This window comes from Dryas octopetala, chromosome 2 (assembly GCF_963921425.1).
Source record: "Dryas octopetala chromosome 2, drDryOcto1.1, whole genome shotgun sequence".
Taxonomy (NCBI): Eukaryota; Viridiplantae; Streptophyta; class Magnoliopsida; order Rosales; family Rosaceae; genus Dryas; species Dryas octopetala.
In genome coordinates this window covers 1,291,992-1,314,217 of record NC_141367.1, presented here as the reverse complement: position 1 = coordinate 1,314,217, position 22,226 = coordinate 1,291,992, and the positions used below count along the sequence as shown (strand labels likewise).

Genomic DNA, 22,226 nt, shown 5'->3' with positions numbered 1-22,226 from the left:
AAAACTAACTGGTTAACAAGTTAATACAAAGTTAACCACCCTATTGGGCCAATTACACAATGTAATTTCAAAATTCGAACCATCCATTTTTTAGGCCATACTTCAAATATCATCTTTACAAAAAATCTCCAAAATCAGAAGTCATTTAGTCATTTGATTATGGTAACAATTATTTATATGCTTTTATAAAAAACAGTAATCGTCTATTTATTTGATCACAATTAGATGACTAAATGATTTCTAATGTAGTTGATTTTTTACAATGATGATCTTTGAAGTATGACCTAAAAAATGGACAGTTCGGATTATGAGATTAATTATGTGGTGGGTCCAAAAGCATGGTTAGTTTCGTATTAACTTACTAACTAGTTAGCTTTAGAGCACTCCTCATATACAAGAATGCTCTAAAACTAACTGGTTAACAAGTTAATACAAAGCTAACCACCCTGTTGGGCCCACTGCATAATGTAATTTCAAAATTTGAACTATCCATTTTTTAGGTTCTACTTCAAAGATCATCTCTACAAAAAATCTCCAAAATAGGAAGTTATTTAGTCATTTGATTATGATAACAATTATTTATATGCCTTTATCAAAAACAGTGATCGTCTATTTATTTGATCGCAATTAGATAACTAAATGATTTTTAATGTAATTGATTTTTTACAATGAGACTAGAGACCCAATTTAAATCTGAAACTCAAACATTGGCACTTCAAAAAAGTGAAAAGAGATCACGATACTGCAAGTTTGATAAATTCCCGAGATGAAGAGGGACCATTCCTCCAAAATTTGAGCAACAGAGGTTAAGGTACCTCAACTTCTTGAGTGAACCTATGAAACTTGGAATAGGAGTTCCATATAAATTGTAGTTACTCAGGTCCAAGTAATTCAAGTGAGTTAAATTGAGCAAAGAGGGATGTAACTCACCACCTAAGAGTAGAATCAAATCAAACGAGATATATTGTGTAATGCTAAGATCAAGCTTGATGACATTGCCCGTTTGGTTGCTGCAGAATATGCCGCTCCACTTGCAGCACTCTTCCCCAACCCAAGAAGAAAGCCGACCGAAAAGATCTTTATTGCCTTCTTTGAATTGAAGGAGGGCCTTCCTCTCCTCCGCAATGCAATCCTTATTGAAAGTCTCAAAACTAGAGTTGCCCAATATTGTGGCTTCAAGAAAAAAAGATTTGGTCAACAAAACAAGAAAAACAAGTGTAAGGAAGGCTTTGCTGGTTCTAGTGTCACCCATTGTCCCTCTAAATACAGGAAAACAAGTGAAAGGAGTTTGCTGATTCTATTGTCACTTCATTTGGCTATAATTCATTTGAAGCAAGCTACTATTTATAATTGAAGAGCTTCTTTGTGGCTCCTTTTGTCGTTACTGTTCTTGTTCTCGTTTACTGCTGTTTTTCCTTTGTTCTGAGTTGTCTGGACCTAACTGGCTTTATTTGCTTTGTTGGTTGCCGCAGTTATTGAATAATTGGCTTCATTCTTAACCCAAAAAAAAAAAAAAAAAACTGGCTTCGTTTGTTTTGTTTGACATGTTTGTTGCTGCAGTCAATTCTAGATCTTTAAAATTGTTTTTTTTTTTTTTTTCAGGGTAGATCTTTAAAATGTTTTTATTAAAAGATAATGAAAAGAAAAATATAGGTATAGTGTTTGTACCCAAAAATGACACTTGGGTTATTGTTGGTCATTTCTCATACTGACCATTTCTTATGTTGGCCATTTTCGAGTAGTGGCCGAGGAAATTTTCCTGGCCCGTATACCCTTTTTGATAATGGGAAGTAGGGCCTACAAATTCGATGGTTCGAATTTTGAAATTACATTGTGCAGTGAGCCCAACAGGGTAGTTAGCTTTGTATTAACTTGTTAACCAGTTAGTTTTAGAGCATTCTTGTATATGAGGAGAGATCTAAAGCTAACTAGTTAGTAAGTTAATACGAAACTAACCATGCTTTTGGGCCTACCATATAACTAATCTCATAATCCGAATCGTCCATTTTTTAGGTCATACTTCAAAGATCATCATTGTAAAAAATCAACTACATTAGAAATCATTTAGTTATCAAATTGTGATCAAATAGATAAACGATCACTGTTTTTTATAAAAGCATATAAATAATTTTTATCATAATCAAATGGTTAAATGACTTCCGATTTTGAAGATTTTTTATAGAGCTGATCTTTGAAGTAGAGCCTAAAAAATGGATGGTTCGAATTTTGAAATTATATTGTGCAGTGGGCCCAACAGAGTGATTAGCTTTGTATTAACTTGTTAACCAGTTAGTTTTAAAGCATTCTTGTATATGAGGAGTGCTTTAAAGCTAACTAGTTAGTAAGTTAATACGAAACTAACCATGCTTTTGGGCCTACCAAATAACTAATCTCATAATCCGAACCGTCCATTTTTTAGGTTATACTTCAATGATCATCATCGTAAAAAATCAACTACATTAGAAATCATTTAGTCATTTAATTATGATCAAATAAATAGACGATCACTTTTTTTGATAAAAATATATAAATAATTGTTATCATAATCAAATAGCTAAATGACTTCTGATTTTGGAGATTTTTTGTAGAGATGATCTTTGAAGTAGGGCCTAAAAAATGGATAATTCGAATTTTGAAATTACATTGTGGAGTGGGCCCAACAGGGTCATTAGCTTTGTATTAACTTGTTAACCAGTTAGTTTTTGGAGTGCTCTAAAGCTTACTAATTAGTAAGATAATACAAAGCTAACCACCTTGTTGGGCCCACTGCACAATGTAATTTCAAAATTCGAACTATCCATTTTTTAGGCCCTACTTTAAAGATCATCTCTACAAAAAAATCTCCAAAATCAGAAGTCATTTAGCCATTTGATTATGATAACAATTATTTATATGCTTTTATCAAAAACAGTGATCGTCTATTTATTTGATCACAATTAGATGACTACATGATTTTTACAATGAGATTAGAGACCCAATTTAAATCTGAAACTCAAACATTAGCACTTGAAAAAAGTGAAAAGAGATCAAAATGCTGTAAGTTTGATAAATTCCCAAGATGATGAGGGACTATTCCTCCAAAATTTGATACTTCTCGAGAATCTTGAAATTTCAAATACAATACCTAATTGGCTTTGGAGAATTTCACCATATTTTTCTTGGTGGCAACTCTCTAATAACCATTTAAGAGGAAAACTTCCAGTTTCAACAAATTTGGATGGAGTTATTTTGAATAACAGCAACTTGGAGGGTCCCGTTCCACTTTGGCCAAATGTAACATACCTCCACTTAGCAAGCAACAAATTGTCAGGACCAATTCCCTCAAACATTGGCCAGGAGATATCAAATATGAAGACCCTAGATCTTTCTAGGAATAATCTAAATGGTACCATATATTTCTGCTTCTATAATTAAGATGAAGATGTTGACTTCTCTTGATCTCTTAAGAAATTATTTTTTCGGATATATCCCTAGGGATTGGAAGGGTTTACAAAGCCCGAGGGTCATTGATTTTTTCCTTTAACAATTTATTTGGTCAATTTACAAGCTCCATGTGCTCACAATTACCGTCACTTTTCTGGTTGAGATTAAGCAATAACAATCTTTCCGAGGAGCTTCAACCATCATTGCAAAATTGCACAAAGCTGTCTGTACTTGATCTTGGTGGAAACAAATTCTCAGGGACCATACCAAGATGGATTGGAGAAGACCTACCAAAATTATCCTATTTACTTCTAGGAGCCAACAAGTTCATTGGAAATATTCCTCATCAAATATGCAGCAACCCTAATTTTAAGGTTTTAATCCTTTCTCAAAATAATTTATCAGGCTCCATACCTAGATGTCTTGGAAATTTGAAAGAAATGAAACATTCAGCTTACACGTTTAAGAACCATACAGCAGTGGTGCACACACCATACCCTGAAACTCAGCATATGGACTTAAACGTGAAAGGAGCAACATATGAATATAATTATGATCTCTTAAAGCTCATAAACACCATAGACTTGTCAAGCAATAATTTGTGGGGAGAAATACCAGAATAGATAGCAAATCTCTTAGTCTTGTGTAGCTTGAATTTATCTGGGAACCAATTGACTGGAAAGATACTAGAGGGTTTTGGAAGCTTACAATTGGTAGAAACTCTTGACCTATCAGTTAACCATCTTCGCGGTTAAATTCCTTCAACTATGACTAATATGACTTCACTAAGCAAGCTAAACTTGTCGTACAACAACTTATTCGGCCCAATTCCATCAGCCAACCAGTTCCAAACTTTCATTGACCCAACCATCTATAAAGGAAACTCAGGACTTTGTGGGCCTCCATTGCAAGTCCAATGCTCATCAGAATCCAACAATGGTGATGCACAAGTTGAAGAACACGCAATCGTAGACGAAGATTGGTCTGAGAAGATATGGCTTTATGCAAGCACATCATTGGGATTCATTGTTGGATTTTGGGCTCTGTTTGGAAGTTTGTTAGTTTGGTGATAAAGAAGTCTTAAATGAAAGATAGGCTTGTTGTGGCAATCACAGTGAAATTTGTAGCTGGTTTACAAAGTTGGTTTGTTAGATAATATGATGATTTAATTTCTATTATCTTCCCTAGAACTTCCGTGTTGTATTTTTTTTGTCAATGATCAATTGTTAGTGTGAAGATGGAAGAATTCTATGTAATTTATTTTATTTTCATCATTTGGATCAGTTTGTTTGTGAGAACAGAGTTCTGGGATAAAGGTTTGGTAGATGCTTTAATTTAGAAGTACTGTAATGTATGGCCTGCTATACTAGTAAATTACAGTTTTGATAGGTAACAACTAAAGTCTCAAACAGTTACAGCAATAGAATGATGTGGACACATATTTCTGCAATGGGCTAATATGTAATCGGGCTGAGCAATAAACATTACAAAGCTCATAACAAATTAGACCCAAGACCAATAGAATTGATCTTGGACCAAACACGTGCTGAATTGGTTTAAACCCACGTAGAGCCAAAACGGCGTGGGAAGGAACCAACAAACTCATGATCATCAACCACCTTCTCCACAACCCCATGCATGATCAGTTGAAATCAAGGAGAAATAGAGATTATGGAGTCATGGGAATAAGGAAAAAGCATTCTATAAATACTTAAGAAAACAATAAGAAAGGTGTTTACACCCTATTTTGGTTTTGGGCCAAGTTCACGGCCAAGCCCAAGAAAGTCCATGAAGTCATTGTGAAAGGTCCAAGTTGTTGTCTCACCAAGGATCCAAGCCCAATGCGCCAAGAAGCCCAAGTCCATGGCAAAAAGGCCCATAACCCAAATCCAGATCAGCATGTGTTTTTAAAGAAACTTAACTGTGCTGAGAATCCTTGGCAAGTTAGGAGTCTAATTTAGGCAAGTCTTGAGTGCAAAGAAAGAATAGTTCAAATGCAATAAGGAAAGGATTTCCTAACCCTAGGAAGATTAATCACTATATAAAGTAAGGCATTAGAAAGAAAAGCTCTCTTCAACACAATCAAAAATCAACATCAAATCTCAGATCAAGCATCCTAATTTTTCTAGTTCTTCAAGCTCTCAAGCAAATTGTTCTTTTCGTTTTAGCCTTGCTAGAATCTCATTGTTCTTAGTATTGATTTTCCTTTGATTTAATCCTAGTTTTTATGTCTTTTCACCATGAGATTTGTTATTAGAACTATCATTGTCACTTGTTTCCAAGATAATTAGATCGTCCATACTTTTTACATTAAAGTTCATAATTTTTCGTTGCATCCAATTACTCAAGTACTCCTTCATCGCATCTTTACTTTCGAGCACACTGTTATCGTCACACCAAGTAATTAGAAGTCCTTGAAGATCAAGGCAATAGAACTAAGGCGAGTTTCTTGTTCCTTTCTCGCCAAACAATCGTTTGGTTAAGAAGTTAGTTTCACGGCGCAGTACATCAATTAAGTTAGTTATACATTCTGTCCACGGCTTCTCAGCCGAAAGATAGTGGCACGCCCGCAAATTCATTTAAAGGACTACTAGTGTTTTCATCAGTTTTCTTGGCAATCTCTGCCGTGATTTTTTAGGGTAACAAAAGGACACACATCAGATTTTCAATTTAGAGATAAATCAACTTGACTAAACACTCATTTAGCCATCGAAGTGACATTGCAGGTACCACCACCCCTGACACGATTGACAAATTACGTCAGAGAAGATATCGACAACGAAGTTCGGTTAGGATTCGTCACAATTCCAAGGTTAGATTGCTCTTTTTATTTATTGTTGATTAACTATCCGGATCGGAGTTTTTTAGCATCAGCAGTTGGCATCGTCTATAGTAAACAAAGAGCAACCATGAGTGGAAGTGATGAGAACTTAAACGTACCACAAAGCCAAGCAGAGATGATGGTTCTCTTACGAGCAATGGTCAATGAAGTGAAAGAGGCCACTCGCATGGCTACAGAGGCATTAGCAGCAGCAAAGTGAGACCAACCAATGAACAACGACGTGAACGGGAAAAGGAAAGGTGTGATAGGTGGTTCAGAAAACAACCACCTCGACAACGATCGGGAAGAAGGTGAAATCACGATTAGCGATAACGAGCAGGGAGGATCCCGATCCCACAAAAAGGCACGAGATACAAAAGATTTGCATAGACTACTTTCTAACTACAGAATTCTGACTCTAGCACAACTTGCCGTTGAAGCTGCTAAATGAATCTGCAAATCCCCGTTCACTGATGACATCGTGGCTGCTCCTAAGCCAGATAAGTTTCAACCATCGAAATTCCAGCTATTCGATGGGACCGGAGATCCAATGGACCACATCTACCATTATCAGCAACAACTTGTCCTAGAAGCTAACAATGAGGCAATCCAGTGCAAACTTTTTCCCTCAAGCCTCACCAGATCGGCCTTAACCTGGTTCAGACAGCTGAGGCCAAGAACCATTGAAAGCTTCACCAAACTCTGCGAGATATTTATCTCGCAGTATGTTTGCAATCAAAAGCGTAAGGACAACATCACTGCTTTGTTCAACACGAAACAAAACAAGAATGAAAAGCTCAAAGACTATATGTCCCGCTTCGTAGTGGAAATGTCCTCCTTGACAACTATCCCAGAGAAACCGCTACCACTACTTTCAAAGAAGGGCTCCTGCTGGGATCCAAACTGCACGATGACATCGTTATGCATCCGTCTCATGACATGAAGGAGTGCATCGCCTGAGCAGAACCTTACATCCGTCTGGAAGAAGATGCAACAAGTCGCAGAAGAGTCTCAGCAATAACCCACGATCAGACCTCGGAGATCCCGGCGACACTTGAACAACCCCAGGTCAATAACGTTCAACCCATCTTAAAGCCATCGGGAGATCAGCCATGTAGTTCAAAGCAGAAAGGAAAATACCAAGGAGATCGGAACAAATTTCCTGACCTCAACCTCACCTGCAGTATTGTTAAGATCTACCATGAGAACAAAAGAAAAGGCATCTTTCGAGACCTAACACCAAGAAGAAGTCCACTAGAAAAACGAGATAAGACCAAACATTACGCATTGCACAACAACTTCGGCTATAACCTCGGGGAATGTAGGAATCTACAAGGTCAGATCGCCGTAATGATGAAGAAATGGCAGCTGACCCAGTATCAGGTCGGGAATGCGAAGCCACCAGAAACACAAATGGTGGAAACGGCCAACACCAGTCTGACAGATCCCATCCTTCATGAAATACATTCCATTCATGGAGGACCAGCACCACCAGAAGGAGAATCGGCATGAAGACGCAGCTCAAAATGACAGCTCGAGAAAATACAAAGGGTGAATAACATCAGTTCGGCATCTACTCACTCAGCGTCACAAAAAGAAGGACAAGGAAGACCTGGAAAGACTCGAGTGTCCCCACAAAGACGCCTTGGTGGTGATCCTCCAAATTGAAAATTCCAGAGTGCATAAAGTTATGATCGACGGCGGCAGCAGCACCAAAGTGATGTACTACGGAGCCTTCAAACAAATGGGCCTCGACGATAAAGCTTTGAGGTCAAACTCGACCCCCATTTTGGCCTTTGAAGGAAATCAAGCAATCCTCGTAGGAGAGATCACCCTATTTGTCATAGCCGCCGGGAAAACCTTACAGGTAACCTTTGTGGTCATCAACTCCCCATATGTATACAATATAATAATGGGCAGGGAGTGGATCTGGCGGATGGAAGGTGAAGCATCGACCAGATGTTTGATTATGAGAATAGTCTCTCCCAAAGGGAAGGGCACGAGCAACATCGTGAGAGATCAGATTGTAGCAAAACAATGCTATCAAATCACCACTGGAATCCGATCAGCCACTAAAAGACCGATGATCGAGCCATAAAGGAAATAGCAATCAGAGGAGGACCCACCAGTAATGATCGAGCACGAAAGAGAGCCTATGACCGTCAAACCTTTGGCAGAAATAGCCTTGGACGAAAAAGAATCGGAAAAAACAGTATTGGTGGGAACCCTCCTGAATGAGAATAAGCAGATTGAGCTCATACAAGTACTCTGAGCAAACAAGGATGTGTTCGCATAGTCACATGCAGACATGCCAGGCATAGATCCAAGCATTGCATGTCATCGCCTGAACGTAAATCCAAACGCAACCCCGTACCAACAAAGGCAAAGAAGATTTATCCTGTGGCAAAACCAAGTGATCAGGGATGAGGTTGACAAGTTGCTCGAAGTCGGATTCATCAGAGACATTTGGTGTCTGACATGGATATCGAACGTCGTCGTCTTACAAAAGAAGAATAGGATATGGAGGGTCTGCGTCAATTTCAAAAACCTCAACAAGGCTTGCCCAAAGGACTGCTATCTACTCCCCACGATCGATCAGATGGTCGACGCGACGGCATGATACAGTTTTGTTGTAGTATATAGTCTTGTTATATTAGTTTTCATCAAGAAGTGCATGTGGTAAGAAAATGATACAATCTCTAGATTCATATATAGCACTATGTTGAATCCACTATATGTGGATTGTGAGGTTTGAATCTTTTTTCAACTCAAGCTAATTCATGTTACTTGTTAATTTAAGACATGTCATATCTTATACCTTCCCACAAAAGTAATATGGCTTGTTATACTTTAATCACTATTTTTGCTTTAGCTATCTACTACTAACCAGTTCTGTTGAGACCACTTTGTGTTCTTTCCTTTCATTTATTACTGTTATGTATGAGCTATAACTCTTGTTTTACTACTTTACTGGCAGAGCTGAAAAATGACATTGCACAATATGGTCATACATGTTGTTGTCCTACATCAGTTGAGAGCGTTAGGCAGTCAGTGCATATATTGATAAAACTGGTTAGTGGTTACGTGAAGAGGCAGACTAGAAGACTTGAATGTCCAACCTCCGCTAGTGCATCTGTGGTTGCCTTTGCCCCTCTATTGATGTGTTTGAGCTCAGAATGATCCATATGCAAAATTAACCATTTAATATTTTGAAGAATTTTACAAAGTTTCAATGACCGTTGAACACGCTCAATGGTACTATCAACCATCAACTTCAAGTCTTCCTCCATCTGAATATTATTATAACCTGATCAGACTGCCCACTCTAGACCATCTTTGGAAGCCAAACATTCATCAATTGAAATCAAAGAAATGCTTAAATTTCTAGCTAGTTTCTGCAATTATAAAGTTTCCGTGTAAATATAATTTTACTGGGAATGAAGCCTAGCATATATGCAAACCAAGCTATGAGAGTTGGTAATTGTGCATTTGCAGGCATACTTAATTTTTGTAATCAATATTAGTAATCAATATTAAGAAAACTTTGTCAGTGTCTGTGTTTTGGAGTCTTGGTAGAATATTTCATTGTTATCATCTCATTGTTACATAAATGTTAACTACTGCAAAATTACAAGGTTGAGCAATGGGTTAATGATTGTATGTTTAAGTTTTTTTAAGGCTCCAGGTAAGATAAAATTTAACAATTTATTTAGCTTAAGGTGAAGATTGAAGTTCAAGAGGTGAAGATTGAAGTTCAAGAAGTGAAGATTTTGAAAAAGAAAAATGTGAATTTCGAAGCAAGCTTATGAAAATTTGTGGTAAAATATATACAAAAAAAAAAACTTATTTCTTGATATTTTCTCTTTGGCTAATTGAATTTAAGGTAAATATTTAGGAAAAAAAATGCTTAAAAGTTATTAAAGGTTTTTTTTACCAAACAAGTGAGTAAAACTACTTTCAGCATCAATGTCTATTTTAGTCATTATACACAACTACATCACTTTCACACTAAAATTTACCAAATACTCAAAACACTTTTTTTATACTCACAGCAGTTTTGAAAAGACAGTTTACCAAACACGCAGTTGCTTTACTTCATAGCTAATTATTTTCACTACAAACTGAAAGTGATTATTCTCACAGCACAACAATACCAAACTAGGCCTAAGACTCATTTTATTTATGTTTTAACTACGAGATTATTTATTCAATTGTATAGGGACTTGCATGTATTTTGAGGTTTTAGAACACTTTTTTTTGGATGATTTATACTTGAAATATGAAATATATGGGAATGGAAGATTTTATACTTGCAAAATTTTAGGCCATTTCAAATTACAAGCACAAATTATATGTTCAATTCATTGATATCCCTTTTAGGTGAAAAAAAATTGATATCTACCATACATTCCAATTCCCTATTTTAAACCCGAAATAAGGCATGTTTATTTTAAACCAGAAAAGCTTATTATTCTTTATGCATGTTTAGTTGAAAATTGAGATGAATAAGGCATGCATGTAGTCAGTATATAGAACTTGTGAGTTCAATGAATTTGTGATTAAATTTGAGAATATATGTTCATTTGATGTTTTCAGTGGTCCAATCCGAAGATCAAGCGAAGATGATACACACAAGATCAAATAGATGAGGTGCGGGTGGAATGGGGAGATTTTATGAATTTCAATTATCTTTAGACCAACAAGTTGGTATGTGGTGTACATTTTGCCCTTTTTGTAGATAGAAGAAAGTTGAAGATTGGTACTTTTAATTAAAATACATGCTGCCATGAATATTTTGTAAATGATGGCAGAAGTTAGAACTAGCTAGCTAGACATAGTGTTGATTTGCATATTAATTAGCCTAGGTGTTGTCATGCTATTTTGTACATGCATATGGGCAACTTTTGGTACATTACAACTTGTTTTGGTTTTGTAAAGGTCTTAACAAACAAGTTTAGGCAATATTGCCTTAGTTATTAGGTTGGTGGTTATGTTTAGACCTCTACAAAACAAAAAATTAATGGTTATCTAAATCTTTTGGGGCAGCTTTGAATATTGTTATTGGTGATTATTGGAATATATATATATATATATGGAATGAGAATGAAAGATTTTATGGCTGCACAAATTTTTTGGCCATTTCAATTTACTTGCTCAAATTTATGTATTGATATCAATTTTAGGTGAAAAAAAATGATATATAATGCACATAAGAACTAGTCTAAAGGATGTTTGGATATTAGTTTTTGTCTAAAAACTAGAATGTTTTGATGATTTGATATCATATTTTATCTAAGACATGATATATAAACAATATTTAGATATCAGGGTTTGTTCCATACCTGCTATTGATATGTAGTTATATACAAGGAGTAAAATTTCGTTTTTTAAGGGTATGGAAATTTTAACACCATACCAAATAAATTTCGAAAAATTTCGAAAAATTTCGCCGAAATTTTCCGAAATCCTCGAAATTTCGGCTAAATTTTCAAGTTGCGGGGTGGGAGGCGTGGGTTCTGGGCGAGGGAGGAGGCGAGCGCAGTTGTGCTACTCTAAACAAACATGCATCACAAAAAGCTCAGAGAAACACAAGGAAAATAAAAAGAAGGTATAGGATAAGTACCGTGCTTCCATAGCAGGGGGCGAATCTCGGAAGGCTCTGATTAAGCACCACAAGTGAGTAAGTTAGACACGGTGGGTGGTTGGGCGTGATCGAAGGGAGGAGAAAGGTGGAGGAATGAGACATGAGCTCCATGCGGCTAAGATGCGCTTCTGCTTTCATTTCTGTTCGGTGGCCGCGCAAGCAGTCGCGGGAGGTGGGCACAGATCTAGTGGCTGGGGAAGGAGGGAGAAGGAAGGGAAGAGTGAAAGACCACTGGGGGAAGAAGAGGAAAAGGAAGAAAAAAAAGGAAGGTCACGGGGGAACTGGGAAGAAGGGGAAAAGGAAAAAGAAAAAAGGAGGAGAAAAGAAAGAGAAAGGAAAAGGAAAAAAAAGAAGAGAAAAGAAAAAAAAAAAAAAAAAGAAAAGGAAAGAAAAAAAAAAGAAAAGAAAAGAAAAAAAAGAAAAGAAAAAAAAAAGAAGAGAAAAAAGGAAAGAAATTTTTTTTTTTTTAAAGGTAGATTGAGATTTGGAGTCTTTAGGCAATTGGAAAGAAAAAAAAAAAAGATTTGAGATTTTATTTGGGGTTTGATCTGGCTATTTTGGTGTTTCATTTAGTTGTAACTTGTAAACATAAATTATGAAAAAGAAATTTATCCCCTTATCATGAAGTTTCATTTCCTTAATGTTTTGGTTTTCCAATTTTGATAATTTGTAAAATTGAAATTTTAGGTAAACAGTTGTCACCGCTGCTGTCATCTGATTGGTTCTATTTTAACCCAATTCGGTTTAATTTAACTATTGAAGACCATTTCTAAGTCCCTTTGAGTAAGCTTGCTACTTTCCGTTGCCACATTGGTGATTTATTCGTGTAATTTTATTATGTAATTATTAATTAGTGAAGTATTTTTTTAACAGTATTATCTCCGGCGCACATTATATTCATTACATATCACATGAAATCTTCTATATTATTTGATTTCTTCAATATTTTTTATCAATGTAGTAGATAATATGTTAAATAAACATATGGTCAAGTTTCATTCAAAATTTCCATATTTTGATAGTAATTTTCCTCGTTTTTGTCTAATTTTATCGAAATCGAAATTTTAATCGAAATTTCCGCGAAAATTTCCGTCAAAATTTCCATCGAAAATTTCCTCGAAACCGAAATTTTACTCCTTGGTTATATATCATATTATTTATCACAAACCTGATATTGATATCTCAATTATATAACAGATTCTACCCTATACCTAATATTGATATTATGGTTTTATATCATATTCTACCTCAAACATGCATGATATTGATATCAGCTTATATGTTAGTATTAGTGTCAAATAGGATATCTATTGACCAGAACTATTGATACTCGGATATTGTAGATATAAGAAATGATAAAAATATGATATTCATTTTATATTTAGGACATCAGGTTGAACAAAAAGAAAAGATATATAAAAATACTTACATATCAGTCAGAAAGGTAATATCTAAAATGGGAACATTAGATATCGCCCTTGAATATATCAAATTTCTACCCCCATTAGATATCAGTCCACGATTGATATCTTATGGGGTATTTTGTTGTAGTGACTTACCCTTTTTTTACTTACCCCAACCTATCACAAGCAAGAAAAAATACAAGTTACAGTTGTCCAAGCATCATACTCATAACAAAGCCTCATGGCTATCCTCAACAGTCATACAAACTACCAACAGTACAACCATCCAAGCATAGTTACAATAAGGCCTTACATCTATCCTGTGGAGTCATAAAAAAAAAAACACCAACAACAACAAAAGAGGTCCAGGCCAAAAAAAAAAAAAAAAAAACACATCTTGACAACAAAAGTTTGAAGGAATAAACGCCCCAAGCTACAATAAGGTGAAACCTCCGTGCAAAAGAAATGAGAAATTTCATTGAATAACCCTTTTTTATACAACTCTTACTTTTTTAACTCTTCCTAGCCAACTCTTACTTTTATGACTCTTTGGCCTCTTTTTAGACAAAAATACATTTTTAGTCGCCAAATGGTCGACATGTCGACACTTTGTCGACCAAAAAATTGATTTTAACAAAAATGTAAAAAAAGTAGAAAATGATGAATATGATGAACATCTAAAGTGGATGTAGCACCATTTGTCGACCAGGTGTCGACGACCATTTGTCGTTGACGATCAAATTTCATATCTAAAACAACAAACCCAAGTTAAAATTTCAAATCTGGAACATCAAACCAAGATCGAATTTTCATATCTGGAACAACAAACTCATGTCGAAATTTTATGGAACAACATATTCAGATTGGAGTTTGTTAAACTTAGATCTAAAAATGAAAAAATTGACAAAAAAATCTGAATTTATTAAAGTTCTCAAGTCTCAATCCAAGCTTTTTTCTTTTTATTGCTCAATAATGAATACAATGTTCTTAATAATCTTTTTCCTCGATTACATTCAAAACCCACAAAATTTCTAAGGACAAAAAAAGAAGATAAGAAAGTAAACAAAAGAAACCCAATTGAAATGAGATGTAATAAAAGATTAGACGGGAAGCTTGGTGATGTATGGTCTTGGGGGAGGAGGAGGAGGAGGAGGCGAAGGAAGGGATGCGGTGGTCGCTGAGGTTGATACTTATTGCAAAAGAAAAAAAATAATAAAAAACATCTGAAATAGACAAAAACAACCAAACCTTCCACCAAAATCACCAACACACCACCAACCAATGCCCTCAGTCTTGAATATAACCCACCAAAGGCACCACCCAGTCCATCCACCTACCAAAGTCTAATCAATGACCTCTTAATACTTAATAGTTAATGCCATCTCTCTCTCTCTCTCTCTCTCTCTCTCTCAATATTTAGTACTGTCTTTCGGGTTGGTAGCTCTCACCGCATTGGTTTTTAAGCATACCCATCTCATAATTTTCGCTCACCATCTTCTATTACCTCAGTACCCATCGGAGATACCAAGAAAAGCAAATGGGTGGTGATGGGAAGGTCTTCACTTTTGCTCAAGTCTCTGAGCACAACGCCCCGAAGGACTGTTGGCTAATCATCAATGGCAAGGTTCTCTATTTTCCCATTTTTTTACCATATGATATATATATAAAGCTTTATATTTCGTGCTTCTTGGATTATGTTCCTGTCTCTGTATTTTTTATCCCACTAAATTTGAAGGCTTTGATTTAGAATAGAATTAAGGAAGGGAAATTTGAAGCCTTTGCATGCTAGTTTACTCAGACATATGATCAAATAGACAATTGGTTTCCTTGTGACATGATGTATCTTCTCTTTTTTTTTTTTTTTTTTTTTTTTTTTTCTGTTTTTCTATTTTGGGGACCAACCTGAAGATATTGTTGTTATGCGTGTTAATATATTGGCATAATCTAATCTACAGGTTTATGTTAATTTGATATCTCAAAATTGTTTGTTTGTTTTTTTTTTTTTTTTTTTTTTTTTTGTGGTGTTAGTTGGTGCTATTTTCATGTTGGGTTTTCCACTAGTTTGTTAAATGTCAATCTTTGGTTGAGTTCATGTTTATGCTTGTTGCTAGTGCAATTAATGGCTTTCGTTTGTGTGTGTGAGTGGCCCTGGTGTCTTGGTCTATTGTGATCTTTACATTTGCATCTATTTTGTCAAAGCTGATTACTGAATGGTTGCATTATGTAGTTTGATTGCTATAGGTTTGACTAGGACTGTACGCCAAAGGAATACAGGACAACCTGATTGTAAAGAAAAGTAAATTAAGAGTGAACTTGCATGTTTTTCTTTTTACTATTAAGATTAAATTACACCAACGTCTCTTCTATTTCAGAAATTACAAATATTCCCTAATCGGAATACATTCTATAATGACTTTTAGTACCAGTGATTGGGTTGGGTTGAACATCAAACTTAGCTTTAGTCTTCATGATTGGGGTTTTGGTAGTTTTAAGTTTTTATGGTGGTAAAATAAATAAATGTTTTTATGGTGGTAAAATAAATAATTGTTTTTATGGTGGTAAAAGATTGTGGTTATGACCTAGATATGGTTCATTCAGGTAGGAATTACTCAAATTATATTAGCAGATGCCTTTTTCATAATTAGTCTCGGAGATTATGAGAGTCCCCCTCTTGTGCATCATCAATGAATGGAAGAATTTTTTATTTTTTATTTTTTTAGTTTTGTACCTTTTGCTTCTGAAGTTCTTATTGAAGTCTAATCTGTGTAACCTCATGAAGCTTAAATTTCACATATGTTCTTATACTCTTTAAGCAATCCTGAACAATTGGATCTAGTCAACAACATGAGAGTAATAGGCTTCAGGTTGGGTACAAATTAATTGACTTAAGTAGAACTATAATTATAGTCCTAAAATATGTTGAAGTAGATAGCTCAGATTATGTTAGTGGTTGTAGCCCTTGTTTGTTGTTTGATTTTGAAAAAGGTTATGGTTGGTCCATCTGCTAGTCCTAAATTGAGAAAGTAAACTGCCTTTTGTCTGTTGGACTTTTGACAATTTGACATCATGGATATGATGTCTACCTTGATCTCTAAAATGGTCAATCGCCAATCAAACCCCTCAGCATTGATTTTTTTTTTTTTTAGAATATTTTGCTCCCCTAGATTTTTGAGTTTGCTTATCACTTTAGTAGTTTTTTTGATAGTCTTGTTCTGCCTTCCTAAGCTTCATGACTTGTCTAGAAATGTCTCCTTCTCTTCTTAAACTCTGCAAGTATATGTTCTGAAACGCTTAAATTTGACTTGAGATTCCCTTTATAGCTATAACTCACTAAAGAGATTATCAAATTAGAAGAGCACTGTGATCATAATCCTTTAGACCATTTGATTATGTTACATGATGATATTCCGTGTATTTTTCACTAAAGAAAATCAATTCACAAGACAACTGTGACCATAATTTTTCTGACCATTTGATTAGTTTAAGTTATGAGATTCCCTTCATAGTGTAGGACCCACTGAAGAGATTATCAAATCAGAAGAGCACGATGATCATAATTTTTCAGATACCATCCCATTAAAAAGTTCTACTAATATCTTAAAAGATTTTCGGTTGTCTTATTTATATGGAAAATATTAACATTTCAAGGATTTTATTACAATCCTAATATGATTTGTGAACATGGTCATGCGGTGTCTGACTAATTGACTTCAAAAACTCAGTCAGATAGCATCCAATATTTTTTTATGCCTTTTTAAAAAAATAAGTTTCTATAAATGTCTATCTATATTTGAAATTTGGCTTATTTGCGAATTTGCCCCTTGAAACTAACTTTTTTTCTCACTTTGCCCCCTTAAAGTTTAATCTTCTCACTTTGTCCCCCGAACTTTACAAATGACTCTTTTCGTCAACTCCATCTATTAGTCCGTTAAAAAAGCTGATGTGGCGCCTACTACTAATGTGCCACGTCGGCTGTTTTAACTGCAAAATGGATGGAGTTGGATGGAAATAGTCTAATGAGAGTCATTTGTGAAGTTCTGGGGGCAAAGTGAGAAGAATTAACTTTAAAGGGGCAAAGTAAGAAAAAAAGTTAGTTTCAAGGGGCAAATTAGCAAATAAGCCTTGAAATTTTGAATGCATGTTTCCTTCTAAAAGAAATATACATTTCAAAATAATTATGAGCTTAATAACCCTGTGTAATATTACTGAGAAACGTGCACAAAGCCTTGATTTTTGCACCTGAAAACAAATGTATATTCTTTTTAAGCATCCAGATGAGTGTCTGGCACAGGCACACATGAGTATTTTCCTTAGGTGTCCAACATGGCTCATTTTCTATGGATTGAGTTTCCCGCTATAATAGCCATCCTGACATACCTTGTTATTCCTAACGTGGACCTAATTATTGTTGATTTAGTTGCAAATAATACTTCTCCAAAGTGGTGTCTAGAGTACATCTGAGCGAAAAAGTGATAACAGTGGCAACATGCAAATAACAAGAGAAAATGTTATTAATATTATTACTAGCATTCATAACCTTCTTTTCGGTTATTCATCTTAAAAGTTAATCCATTTTATTTGCTATGAAGATTCTTAGATTCATTAAATTCAAGCATGCTTGTATTAACCCAAAGGAACATTTGACTTTGCATATAGTTCTAGGCAGAAGAATAATGTCACTCAAGGACAAAAGTACATAGGGATGAAGATGGATGAACAAGGACAAAAGAATTGTCTGCAAGCTCAATCTAGATCTTGATGACCTGATTACCTTGGCTAATCTTGATCTCCCATGCAGCTATGTAATGTCATATAGAATTTTGCTTCCTATCATCAATAAAAATCATGAATTTATCAAGCTGGTTACAATAAAGAACGAAATTTGATTCCACATTTTATACAACTTATCTTGTACCATATGTTTCTGTTTAAAGGCACATTGCTAGGAATTAGAGGTGTACTTGAAGTCTTAAACAATTTGAAACAATATCACTAAACACTGAACTATCATCCAAATTACTAAGCCATTAGATATTGCTGTCTATGAATTTTGAAAAATACTCTAGCATAAAACAGTTTGCCTGTTTGCTTTATCCCCCAATGGTATCATGGTATCATCCACTTATTGCCAATTTATATCTTGGATCAGGTTTATGATGTGACCAAGTTCTTGGAGGACCATCCTGGTGGTGATGATGTGCTGTTGTCAGCTACAGGTACTAAGTTAACTGAAATATCTTTAAGAATTTAGTTCTAACGTATCATAATTTAGCAAGCTATATATAATTGCATTTAACATTTGAGTTACAGATTCACACATATAATCCAACCAATTCAATGATTACATTGTAAAATAATTTAAAAAACCAATTGGAGGAAAATAATTTTGGGAATCTTGCTATAATCTATGACTGTTTCAAATGAAACCATAAAAAGAATGTGCCCTTAATTGGAAATTCTCATTCAATATTAAACTTAAAAAGAAAGTGTCATGTGTAAATGGCTTAAAATTTATTTTTTTATTTTTAAAAGGGCTTAAAATTGATGTACACATGTATGCAAATGTCTTGCATTTGAATGATATATATATGGTACATAATCATTCTGTAATTAGGCCCTTAATTTTTATATAATAAATGGTTATTAATTCTCGTTAAAAGTAAATACACCATGGACAAGAAGTCCACCAAAAAACAGACATTACACTGCAGGAAACTACTGCTATACCTAGAAGCCTATCAACTACAATCAGACAATGGCCCACAATGATCTGTGACATCTGCAATTTTCGCAATTGAAAATCTGTGTTTAATGTATTATGTATATGCATATGTGTTTGTTTCTTGTCTCTATGCTTTTCCTTAAATACAAGATCTAACTGAATGTTGTCATGTACTTTCCCAGGGAAGGATGCAACTGATGACTTTGAGGATGTGGGCCATAGTGATAATGCCAGAGACATGTTGAAGGACTTCTACGTGGGAGAGATTGATAGCTCTACCATCCCCAAGAAGACCACATATACTCCTCCGAAGCAGCCTCATTACAATCAGGACAAGACTTCAGAATTTATCATCAAACTTCTCCAGTTCCTAGTTCCCATTGCAATCTTGGGTTTGGCCATTGGTATCCGCCTTTACACCAAGTCAACTTAAGGTTCCACCTTTACACCAAGTCAACTTAAGGTTCTACATTATGCTATTGTGACAATTACTAGTCGTATATTATTGTGACAAACAATTAGCAGTCGGTTTGTTTAGGCAATCTATGACTTCCTTTATTGTTTCTCTTTTCCTGCATTCCGATGATAATTTACTGGAATTGTGTGCTTGTCCTAATATCATCTCCCAAATTGCAATGACTTACCATTTACCACCCTAATGCATCACTTTGTAGTCAGAACACAAATAATACTTTAGTGCACCATTTGCCATCCTCCATCTATATTTTAGCAGACTCTATTTGGCAAAGCACTGCATGTTTCTGCACCTCTTTTTTTCTTTTTTTTTCTTTTTTTCTCTCTTTTACAGTCCTACTGGGATTCTGTGCCTTTTGATTATAAAGCAAGATGGTTACAGAAGTTTCAAAACAAGAAAGGCCATGCAGGTAGAATTGCTTGCCCATTGAAATTTGCAACAATTTGACATTTTTCTCGTTGGTAACAATCAAGATGGTTCTCTTGTGTGTTGAAAAGCATATGAAGTTGAATATTACTTAATTGCATTCCTAAACCTCTCTTATCTAATTGAAAGCAACTTGCATGGACTGGAATTTGGAAGCTCCACTTGAGCTTAACCCGATTCGGGTGTTGAATCTGAGCCCAACCTGATTGTTTTAAGGTTTGTTCAATGCAGATTCAATTCATTGCATGAATCGATCAGATGTTTAACTTGTGAACTTAAATTGTGATTTTTTTTTTTTTTTTTTTTTAATGGGAAAGGTTTATTCTCAATCTTTTTGGGTATTGGAAAGGCTCATTTTGTTATGCATAAACCTTATAAATTGGATTTACATGTCTATACCTAGTTACTGAACTGACAAAGAAAACTACTTATTATGTTATATAATGACTAATAAAGTCATGTTTGCATGTGGTCTTGAATGAACATATGTCGACTTAACATACGTCTTACTAAAGATTTTGAACTCGGGTTATCAATTTAGGCTATGAACTTGAGTAGATTTGGATGAAGCTCGAGTTGTTTGAAGATTTTGAACTCGGGTTATCAATTTAGGCTATGAACTTGAGTAGATTTGGATGAAGCTCGAGTTGTTTGAACCGTAATCCAAGCTCAAACCGAATATGATGAGGTCGACAATTTCTCAACTTAAACTCAACACAAGCTCCCTTCAACTCAAAGTCCAGGTTTGATAAGTTGGTTCAAGTTACACCACAAACATTAACATTGTTTGTGTAGGACATGAGCTGCAAGGTACCCCTTTACTATCATCTTAGGGGACACAGTAAAATCAAGGCCCATATGACAAAATCAACTCAAAAAATGTATGAAGCTAGCTTTTCAAGTAGAAAAAAGTTTATCTCTGGCCTCAGATTAGTTTTGCTAATAGAAATCAACCTTGGCCTCGTTAAAAATTTCTATTCAAGCATCATAATAAGCATGTGTTAATTTGTTAGAAAGAGTGGCTTAGATTAGAGTCATGTTTGTGAATTGTGATTCTACATTGGATTTGTAAAGAGTCTGTCAATGGTATAAAAAGAGTTAGACCATAATACTAATATCAAGACATTTTGGTAAAATCTCATATCCGTCTGGTTTTATGGATAGCTAAATTGAGAGGAATATCGGCATGTGTAGTCTGACTCATCAACTTCCTTCTGCACAACAAACACGAGTTAAAGAGGGTGCGAGAGTGAAGAGAACTATTCTCTATCCCAATGCAAACATGAAAATAAGCTAGTATCTTTTTAGTTATTACAATGAGAACCAGGACCTCCACTACATTTGCCCAAACTAGATGGTGATCACCAACCAAATGAGTGAAACATAAATTTAATTATTGTATTTGACATTCTACACATTCGAATGTGATTTAATATTTGTATATTATAATGATTATGCTTGTAAAAGAAAAATAAATACAACACACGCAACAATATTCTGGTCAAACTATTTTCTAGTCCTGCAAGGCTGCATCGCTGCATTAACATGGTGATGGATCCACCTTGTCCCCAAAGAAAATCATTAAGAATCTAAGATAGATGAGGCTTGGTAGGTTGGAGTTTGACCAAAAAAAAATAAAACATAGGAATTAAAGAACATATAAAAAATCAATCAATGTGAATATAGCAAAACACTACCATGGTGCTTGAACTTAAAGATTAGGCACCATCATGGATGAGGAACCACCAAATATCCCACTAAATTTGCTCCTTGACTTGGAAAAACAAAATCATCATTTCAAACACAATGTTGAATTTTGTAGATCAAGATAATTCTAGCCGGCCCTCCTCTAATGTCCAATGGGAGATTTATATATGTGTTTAAATTTTTGATAGAGAAGGTGGCTTAGATTAAAAATTATTTTTGTAATCTCAAATAAAATTTTTGTGAATTGTGATGAGTCATCAATTGTTATATGAGCGAGCTTCTCACAATATAATTATAATTAATCGACTGCAACATATACAATCAAATCTAATTGTACAAAACTATATATATCGTACTAGAAATTAAATGAAGCTTCAAAAGCAAGCTGTGATTAGTAAGGAGCAATATGATGGAAGCCATAATCAATAATGAATGCAGCGAGGCATTGGTGAGGAGTGAGGAGTGAGGAGCAAGGACGATCCAGTTTTTATAAATGGCAGGGCATTGTCAAAGCTACCTTGAGATGCTTAAAAAGGTCAGGAAGGAGACAGAGGCAGAGGACTTACAGGAGTAGTACTGTACTACTGTTTACAGTTTACAGTTTA

General features: G+C 35.0%; 1 protein-coding gene and 1 pseudogene across 1 annotated transcript; both read left to right on the top strand.

The window, feature by feature from the left end:
* Nucleotides 1-3,382: 3,382 nt before the first annotated feature.
* Nucleotides 3,383-4,493, top strand: LOC147292375 (receptor-like protein EIX2; annotated as a pseudogene).
* A 10,174-nt stretch (nucleotides 4,494-14,667) lies between these two features.
* LOC147292374 (cytochrome b5) lies at nucleotides 14,668-19,629 on the top strand. Its single transcript, XM_086231370.1, has 3 exons — nucleotides 14,668-14,915; nucleotides 18,441-18,507; nucleotides 19,196-19,629. Exons 1-3 carry the CDS (start codon nucleotides 14,829-14,831, stop codon nucleotides 19,444-19,446), a joined length of 405 nt encoding a protein of 134 aa, XP_086087496.1. The 5' UTR covers nucleotides 14,668-14,828; the 3' UTR covers nucleotides 19,447-19,629.
* Nucleotides 19,630-22,226: the final 2,597 nt, after the last annotated feature.